A 9654-nucleotide genomic window follows, 5' to 3' on the forward strand; every position below is an offset into this window, starting at 1 on the left:
GGCCTGGGTAGCTCACACACTCCCATCGTTCCTTGGCCAGAGGATAACGGGGCGGTGTAGGGGGGACCCTGCTGGCCAGTTCCCCCAGGCCTCTTCAACAAAGGAAGGTAATTTCCCGAATGCCGAGGAATGCTGAGAGGGCTAGCATCCCCCTTGCGCTGGGGACACTGGTAGAGATCGTCCAGTTCTGTGTACTTCAGGTTTGAAACTATGTAACCAAATAGAAAAGAATGTTAGTTTCATTTGTTTAGTTACCAAGGAAGCCTGTTTGGGGCAACAGCAGGGGAGTCAGACATGCCTGTGGGCTGGTAAATTGTGAGACTTATCTACAGGGTCCTTTTAGTGATTAGAATCTGCTGAACCTTGGGTTCTCTGACCTCTTGCCCCCTCTGGGCGCCTGACTCAGGCAGTAGAGTCTGCTCTCTTCTTATTCTGGACTCCGGAGCACCTCGGGGAGGGGCCCGGGGCCAGGATGGAAAGTGGCTGGACATCGGCGATTGTGCTCGTGGGGACTCTTCTCCGAAGTTGCTGCCTCGGAGAAAAGAAGGACGGTCTCCTTGACCTATCCAAAAAAAAAAAAAAAAAAAAATCAGAGACAAGTGCTGATCACATGGTACATCAGCTGTTGAACCCTCTCCACGTGCTGCTGGACACGTGTGCGCACACCCCTGCCTCTCTTCAGGGCATTTAAACCACAGCTGCCACCGGAGCCCCTGGTGCAAGGAGCGGGCCTTCTCCCTTTCGCTTTTCTGCCCTGGAGACCCGGGAGGCCTGCACCTACCTCTCCCCCCCCAGCCCATGGGGACTCTGGTGGCCAAACTGCTCCTGCCCACGCTCAGCAGCCTGGTCTTCCTCCCCACGGTCAGCATTGCTGCCAAGAGGCAGTTCCACATGGAGGCCATGGTCTACCTCTTCACCATGTTCTTTGTGGCGGTAAGTCCGGGGCCCTGGGGATAGGACCCACCCAGGGGCCCTCCCAGAGACGGAGGACAGGGGCTGTCTTTCCACCACTTTGCTGTATTGGGTGATGAAGAAAAGTGATGATGGGGAGGTGGAGGAAAGAGCCCAGAGACCAGGAGAGAGGGCTGTGGGCCCCCCTTCACCTTCCTGGACCTCAGTTTCCCCAACTGTGGCAGGAAGTCACTCTGGGATTGGTGTGTGCGAGACCAAGCCCACAGTGTGCCAGGGACAAGCCCCTCCAAGATCCCCCTTTTCTTGCCAACCACCCAAGGCTCCTCCTGGCTCCAGCTCCCCTCTTCACCCCCACCCCCCACCTCGACTCTCCCTGGTACTCCAGGCCCAGGAGGGGGCTAGCAGGGCTCAGGGAACGTGTAGGGCCAGGGGAATCTGGTTCCAGGATTCTGCAGCTGGCCTCAGTTCAGGAGGGCCTGCTCACGTCGGCTTGTCTCTCCTTCTTGGGGCCTACGTCTCTCTCTGAGTCCTTCTTTCCCTTTCTATTTATATGTCTGGCTGTCTGTCTCTCTCTCTCTCTGTCCCCCTCCCCCGTCTCCCTGTGGGTCTCTTTCCCTCTGTGTTTCTCATACTGGCTCGCTCTGTGTCTGGTTCTCTCTGGATTTCTGGAGCCATATCCTCACGGAATTTACTCTCTTTGTAAATTTCTTGGTGTCCGTCCCTAGCTTTGTTGCCCTCATGTGTCTCTCTGGCCCTATCTATCCATCCCTCTAGCTTCTGTCTGTCTGTCTGTCTACCTACCTATCTATGACCTATCTCTCTAATCCATCATCTATACATATATCTAATCAATCACCTCTCTACCTGCCTCATTAGCCAGCCATCCACCATCTCTCTACATCTTAGTGCCTTCCTGCCTCCCTGCCTGTGAGCCTCTGAGGCTCCTTCCACCCACCCTTGCCGCTGGACCCCCAGAGGGACCCCACTCTCTTTTCCTCCATCATCTTCCATCAGACCCAGCCTTGGTTTAAACCCAACTCCCTGATGAAGCATGCTCGGGGGAGGTGAGGGTTCCCGGACTCCGTGTGGCAGTGCCAGCCGTGCGTGGGCCCCCCCCCGCAACCCCGGGCAGCAGGGCCTCCCGGCTCCTTCAGGGAATCTTGTCGAAAGCCATTTCATTTGCCGCTCGCGGGACCCCAGCTTGGGTGAGGGCCAGGAGGTCTGCCCGGCAGATGAGGTACCAGAGCCGGGCAGACAGGGGGCTTCTCTGTGGGTACAAGGGCCCAGGGCCGGGGAGAGGAGCCCGGGTCTTGTCCTCCAGGCCCATGTTGGACCCCGCCCCCGAAACCACAGTCACCACCAGGCCACCCCTCCCCACCGGGGCTGAGCTGACCCCACAGCTGCCTCTGCGGCTGGCCTCAGAGGCCCACCCCGCCCTGCCCCGCCCAGCCAGAGTGGCAGGGACAGCTGCGTCCGGCGACAAGTGTCCCCGGCCTAAAGACACAATCAGGCCCCTTCTCCCAGAGCCCCCAGCGGCACCATCGCCACTTCTGCCTCCCGTGTGGAGTCTTCTGTGTTCCCACCGGGACCGTCCTGTGACAGCTGCTGGACCCGTGCTGCGTGTCGTGTCACATGGAGTCCCCTGGCCCACCCCACGGAGCAGGGGCTCTCGTTCCCGTTTGACAGGGGCCCTCCACCCCAGCCCTAGGGGCAGTCCGCCGTTTGTCAGAGCTCACGGCCGGGACCTGCCAGGCCGGCCTCCGGAAGCCGCACCCTCTCCTGCCAGGCATCCAGCCACCTGCCACCCATGCCCCCGACCAGCGCCGCGCAGAGCCAGGTCTGCTCGGTCGGAAGAGGGAGGGAGACCTCGCAGGCACAGAGGCTGAGGGCCCACTGCTGCTTCGCCCTGACCCTTGGCAGGTGGTTCCCCCCTGAGTCTCACCTGCCCCACCTCTCCAGCAGGGGTGAACCGAGGGCCTGGGGGGAAAGGCCCCTCCTGGGCCAGCTCTCCTTCAAACTGCTCCAAAGCCTCCCTGACGCAGCATTCACAGGCAAACACTTGGCCGATTGTAAGCCAGCTCTAGGCTGGGACGAGGCGGGTGACAGGGCACAGACCGCGTCCAGAATCTCAGAGTGATTAAGCCTTTAATCGTACATCACGATCTGTGCTATGTAAGAGAGACAATGGGTACAGAGACAGCAGGGCTCAGCTAGGGGTGGGGGAGAAGTAGTTCTGGAAGGAGCCGGAGGGCAGGAGAAGAGAATCCATGTCACTCACAGGGCCTGGCTCTGCCTGCCGGAGCCATGGGGAACAAGTGTTCTTCTCCCTCCTCTATCCTGGAGATGTGAGCACCTTGATCATGCCCCACCTGAAGCTTCTCTTTGCTGAGCTAAACAGTCATATCCAGGAAATCATATCCAGGAAATATCCAGTCATATCCAGGAAAGCCTGATTCCTTTCCTCCAACCTGTTCTTTGCTAGTGGCACTTCAAAGGGTGCAGCTTCCGAAGCTCAGCACAGCTCTCTGGGGGGGGTCTGACCAGACAGAGAGGAGCAGTACTGTGTCCTCCCCTGTTCTGGACGCTACATCTCTGTTAATGCCTCCTCGGTGCACCTTAGCTTTAGTTCACATGAAGTTGCAGCCAGTGGAAGCTCTAAATCGACCTCAACTTGCTCGACTCACCAGATGACCCAGGGCTCTCACCACCCCTGCACCGTAGCATCCCTGGCACCTCCAGATGTGGGCTGCTGTCCTGCACGCCTCTCCATCCAGCTGAGCTGGGCTAACCAAGCGTCGACTGTGCTGGGCTCCAAGCTTGTTTATGCCCTTGAGCTTGTCAAAATAATTACATCATGTCATTAAATATTACTTAAAATGATGAAATGTGTAAGCGAAAGGAGACGGTTGTCCAGAAATAAGTTGACAGCTTTGAAAATACAGACATTTTGCTTTAAAATTGCTATTAAATTAGGTATCTGGCAGACAACTATAGGAGTGTGGGGGAGGAAGGGGGGCAAGGAGGATGCTGCTTTCAGCACCTGCCCGGGGTGGGGGGTCGGGGGGCGGGGGTGTCTCTGCGATCTGTCCTCACTTTAGAGAAAAAAACTGAGGGCTGCCGGTGGGTGGTTCTCAAAGCGGGCTCCCTTCTGGCGGCATCCCGAGATCAGCCCGAGACCCTCTTAAAGAAACAAACCTCTGACCCCCAACCCCGACCTGCTGAGGGGGCAACCCACAGGGCAGGCTCAGCACCTGAGTCTTCGCAAGCCCACCAGGGCTTCAGATGCCCGGTGGCCAGAGGGGTAAATTGTGGGAGAGAAGGCCCCACTGGCCCTTGCAGGGCAGACCGGTACCCAAGGAAAAAGGCTCCAGCCTCAGCAGACCTGGATGTTGAGGGAATATGTAGGTCACACGGGAGGGTCCTCACCTCGGCGGGCTTCATCCGCAAGACCCTATGGGGGAGTGGTCCACTGCGTCCCCATGTTCCAGATGGGGAAAAGAGCCACGGGGCCATTCAGTGACTTGCCCGAGGTCCCAGCTCATGGGGCTGTGGCTCGGGGCCCAGGCATGGCCCCGGGGCTCCAGAGCTCTCCTCTCCCTGCTGACCGACCGTCTGTGGGTTTCCCGGCAGCTCTACCACGCCTGCAATGGGCCCGGCCTGTCGGTTCTCTGTTTCCTGCGCCACGACATCCTGGAGTACTTCAGCGTCTACGGGACGGCCCTGAGCATGTGGGTGTCACTGATGGGTGAGTGGCCACCCCCGGTAGCCCAGCCCTGCGCCGGGGACCTGGCTCCCCCGCCACCCACCCTGCACTCAGCCAGCCGAGCCCGCCGACTGCCTCCCCGCCACCTCTCATCTCTGAGAACCTCCTTCCTTACCCGGAGGTTCAGAGTGGTGCTCAGTCTGTGAAAAAGTAGGCGCAGCACTTAAGTGCCTTGATTCCCATTTTCCATAACCTTTTAAAATTGCACATTTAGTAAAGGCTTGTTTTGACAGACTGAGCAGAGGCGTACAGAGGAAAAAAGGAAGCGCTCGGCCCCCTCCTTTGCCCCCGGAGAACAGCCACTTGCAGTTCAGAGTCTGCGCCCCCAAGACTGTTCCCGAGGCTCACACACAATTTTTAGCTCAGGTCTTTATGAAGATGGGACCATTCGAAACCACATGGTTCTGAGACTGTTCTTCACTTACTGTGGACTCGTGGCGATGTCAGGACGCACGGTCCCCATTAGACGGGGGGACTTCCTGCTACGGGCGCAGGCCTGTGAAGGACCCAGATCTTTCACATATCCTAGCTGTGGTCTTTGTGTCTTCGTCCTAGTGGTCCCATGGGAGAGATTCATTCCCGGACACCACACATTGATCTCTGTGTTAGAGCAGCTTCCTGCCAGGCTAACCCAGGCTGCTCTGTCCACAGGAAAGCAGCAGCCTGCTTGTCCTTTAAAACCAGCTGCAATTCAGACCTTGGGGGGCCCAGGCTGGGCCACGGGGTCTCCCTGGCGGAGGGGACACCACACCCGGACCCCAAAGGGAGGGCCTCTGAGAGAGCAGCGGCCAGGAGGGGCACGGGAGGCCCCTCACCTCACCCGGCTCTCTCCCTGGCAGCACTGGCCGACTTCGATGAGCCCAAGCGGTCGACTTTAGTGATGTTTGGCGTCCTGACCATCGCTGTGCGGATCTACCATGACCGCTGGGGCTACGGGGTGTACTCGGGCCCCATTGGCACAGCCGTCCTCATCATTGCGGCCAAGTGGGTACGTACTGTGCGAGCCCTACAGTCAGGGGCACCCTCCCCCGACGGTGACTCCTCCCCCTTGGGGTCTCCATCTACCTCCCGCCACGTGGGTTGGCAGGCTGGACACAGGGCCTCAGCTAACACATAGAAAATGACCGTCGGGTGCCCCAGCCATGCAAACCTGGTTTGTCTTACGTCTGTACTCACTAGCTCTGGACCTGACCCCAGTTACTTAACCTCTCTGCCTCAGTTTCCGTATCTGTAAAGTGGGTGTTACAGTCCAGTACCTACCTCATAGGGTTGGTTCTTAGATTAACTGAGATAATGCACTTAAGGACTGGCACAGAACCTGGCTTCTAATGTGCTGAACTATTTATTATTGTCATTATTATTATTATTGAAGAGAATGGCTGGTTTAGAGATGCAATATCAACTGGAAGTGGCCTGGGTTAATCTGGGAAGATGTCCTGGAGGGGCTGAGGCTTGAGCCTGGTTCAGATGAAGAGGGAGGACGTGTGTGAGGCCGACCGGAAGGTGGAGCTGCTCGTGGGCATGGAAGCAGCCTGAGCCAGACTGATGGCCCTTGGCTGGGCACCCAGGGGCCTGGCACCACGAGGACTTCTACACGTGGTCCTCAGGCCTCCCTGCACCCTCTGTCATAACAAGGCCCTCCTGGCTGCAAGGACTGAAACCCACTCAGACTAGCCCAAGTGAAAGAGGGATGCTCGGGCAGGGTGCACCCAGGCGTACTTCCTGGGCCCCCAGGGCAGGGAAGGAGCTGAGCCTCGCGGGGACCAGAACAAAGCCCTGGGAAGCAGGAGGGCGGTTCTCAGGGGAAAGAGGTCGGGCTGGGCAGCTGGTGCAGAAGGTGCAGACTGGGGAGGGAAAATAAAGTTCTGGTGGTGAGCGTTCCAAATTCGCCCCACTCCTCTCTCCGCCCAGAGAGCGGAGGATTTAGTTTGCCAGTTGGTTGGTGAAGAAACCAAGGCTCAGAGGTCAGCAATTTAACAAGATGTCACGGCAGGACAAGCGTGAGGCCAGGTCCTGACTCCAAGCAGAAGGGAAGGAGCCTTTTTCTCACCACATCTTGGGGAAGCCAAGCTGGCCCCGCGCTGACCCAGGAGGCCCCTCGGAGAGGGGCGGAAGTGTGCTGGGGTCTGACTTGTCTGGACCAGGAAGGGCCACGTTAATTAACATTCTGGAATGCGTAAACACAGAGCGCTCTCCGTGCTGATAATTCGCTCCCTCCCTGGCAGGAAGTGGGATAAAGGCTCCCGAGTTGTGCCCTGGAAGGCCGCTCCTCCAGCAGACCTTGGCCGGGGCTGAATCTGGGCTGGATTCTAATTAGCCAGAAGAGCGGTCACTCGCCAGTGTCCCCACGAAGCACCACAGGAACCGAGAGGGCTTCCTGGCTGCCTGCATCTGGGGCTCAAATGGTGTTTTCTAGACCATTAAATGTGGAGTTGATTTTGGCTTTTCAAGGACAGTTGTTTCCTGGAACGAGGGCTGAGTTTTTCTCGCAGAGGCCTGCCCCTTCTTGAGCAACTCTCAGGGACAGGAAGTGGAGAGAGATGGGTGAAGGGGCTGCGGAGCAGGGCCCGGGTGCCACCTGGGGCAGGATTGGCTGGAGGACAGCTTCCGGGCCTCAGCCGGCTGCCCCCAGAGTCATGCTCCCTTAGCTGCACCCACACACCACCCGCAACATTGCAGGTCCTGATTCCTCACCAGCAATGAGAAATTTCAGAAAACTGAAAAATCAGGCATCGTTTCAGAATTCATTTGGTGACAAAACCTGCCCTGACCCAGCATGAAGCTACTCATGGTCTCTGTGTGATCCGCTGGCAGGGGGGGCGGGGGGGCGGTGCAATTATGGGGAGCTGCCCTACCCGCCTGGGCATCCACCGTCCACGATGTGTGCAACCGTTTACCTTGCTGAAATCCAAAACATCCTGTGCGCTGAAAGGCCTTGGCCCCGAAGGTTTGGGTTTTCAGGATGTGGACCCGCATTTACTTCACCTTTTTAGTGTATGTGAACCCATGTGTTTAAACTCCTACTTGAGCCTTACTCTAGGTATCAGCATCTGAGGAATGGCAGGTTTCACACACCGGTCGGGTGTGTCTAATAAATGCTACGATGAGTCTGTCGACTCTGAAAGTGACTGGAGGTCTCGCAGGGATGGCCACACTCATCTCCCACCCGCCACGGCCACGCCGGCGGGCAGGTCCCACACCGCCAATACCCCTTTGCTGTGTCTGGTCCCCTCGGGTTCTCCTCTGGCTGGAAAGGGTGGCCTTCTTTCACCCCAAGAGGCAGACGGGGCAGGGGGTCCTTGTGGGGTCAAAATGCCCAGGGCACCCACGGCCCGATCACCCAGGCGGGGTCTCCCTTGGGTCCTGCAGCCGTTGGGCCAGATGCGTCCGGGCCTCTCCCTGAGCCCTATCTCCCACCTGAGGATGCCAGGGTGCAGGTGCCCAAGGCTGCGGACTGAGAGCGTTCCTCTGGCCCCTCTCCCCGCAGCTGCAGCAGATGAAGGAGACGAGGCGCCTGTATCCTGACAAGAGCGTGTACACCCAGCAGATAGGCCCCGGCCTCTGCTTTGGGGCCCTGGCTCTCATGCTGCGCTTCTTCTTTGAGGTACCTGGCGGGGGACTGGGAAGCAGCCCACCCACGAGGGCTCCGGTCAGCTGGTCAGCACCAGCCTGCTTGGCCGGGTGCCGAACGGGGCCGCGCCCCTCCCAGGGGCTCCAGCAGCACCCCACTCGTGCACCTCCCTCCAGTCACGGCCTGGTCCTCCCCTGGCACCCCTGGCATCGCGGGGCTGTGTCGGGGGGGTCAGTACAGAGGGCTTGCATCTGATGAGGTGCACAGCCCGGAAGGGGCCTGGGGCAGCGGGCACACCTGGAGGAGGGAGGGAGAGGGGAGACAGGAAGAAAGGATGTGCTGGGGGAGGGGGGAGGGAGGAGCCCCAGCCGCATCACCAAAGGCCCAGTGAACCGGCGCAGACCTTCGGTGAACTAGGGGTTTGGTGGAGGGAAAGGCCACCATGGGCTGGACGGTGAAGGGAGGCTTCTTGGAGGAGGGGACTTGGCCAGACTCCCGAGGACAAGCCAGGGGGTCGGGGAGGAGCCCCTGTTACTGGCAGGTGCCATGTCACGCCAGGCCCGCAGCCGAGGCACAGAGCTGAGGACCCAGGGCGGGGCAGGGGCCGTGGGAGGGAAGCTGGGCTTCAGGGCGGGGGCTGAGGCCGCAGACCGGTCCTCCGTCTCCCCTGCAGGACTGGGATTACACCTACGTCCACAGCTTCTACCACTGTGCCCTGGCCATGGCCTTCGTCCTGCTGCTGCCCAAGGTCAACAAGAAGGCTGGAAGCGCGGGGCCCCCCGCCAAGCTGCACTGCTCCACCCTCTGCTGTGCTTGTATCTAACTGTGCATCCCCGGCTCCAGGCCCCTGCCCTGCCCCATCCCAGGCCTGGCGAGAGTCCTCCGTCCTTCCCGACCTGGAGAAACGCCCCTCCTCAGATCCTGAGAAGTCTCCAGGGCTGTGGGAAGCACCCCACTGAGTGCTTCTTGAGAATCCACTTCTTAGGTTTCTACTGGGTACTAAGCACCATGCTGGAAAGAAAAGAACTTTCTCCCTTCTCCTAGGCCGAGGTCCTGACGAGCGGGTATGTCTGCAGAACCCTGGAGCCAGCGTCTGTCCCCCCCACCTCTTCGCCCAGTCCCAGCCCCAAGGGGGTCTGCCGCCACCCAAGTCCCATGTGCTCCCCACGCCATCTGTCTTCCCTTGGAAACAGGGATTCCCACCCCTGACCTGTGCCCTCAGGCTCAGCGCGCCAGGGCCAGCGGGGCCACTCTGTCCCCGGCCCAGGCCTGCCTGCCCCTTGGCGTCCCTCCAGCCGGGTCCCTGAATCAAGCCATTTCCATGTACTGAATGTCCAAGCTCTTCGCACTCGTCATTTCATCTGATTCTCAAAACAAGTCAGGGACGATGGCATATTCGAGGCCCAGA

General features: G+C 59.3%; 1 protein-coding gene across 1 annotated transcript; it reads left to right on the forward strand.

Moving 5' to 3' along the window:
• Window positions 1-728: 728 nt before the first annotated feature.
• MYMK (myomaker, myoblast fusion factor) lies at window positions 729-9111 on the forward strand. The gene is made up of 5 exons (XM_029202506.1): window positions 729-933; window positions 4543-4657; window positions 5515-5663; window positions 8163-8279; window positions 8920-9111. The coding sequence occupies exons 1-5, from the start codon at window positions 799-801 to the stop codon at window positions 9067-9069; spliced, it is 666 nt and encodes a 221-aa protein (XP_029058339.1). The 5' UTR covers window positions 729-798; the 3' UTR covers window positions 9070-9111.
• The last annotated feature ends 543 nt before the right edge of the window (window positions 9112-9654 follow it).

The sequence above is a fragment of the Monodon monoceros genome, unplaced genomic scaffold, assembly GCF_005190385.1.
Source record: "Monodon monoceros isolate NGI ecotype Baffin Bay Population unplaced genomic scaffold, NGI_Narwhal_1 Super_Scaffold_5, whole genome shotgun sequence".
In the NCBI taxonomy this organism is placed as follows: Eukaryota; Metazoa; Chordata; class Mammalia; order Artiodactyla; family Monodontidae; genus Monodon; species Monodon monoceros.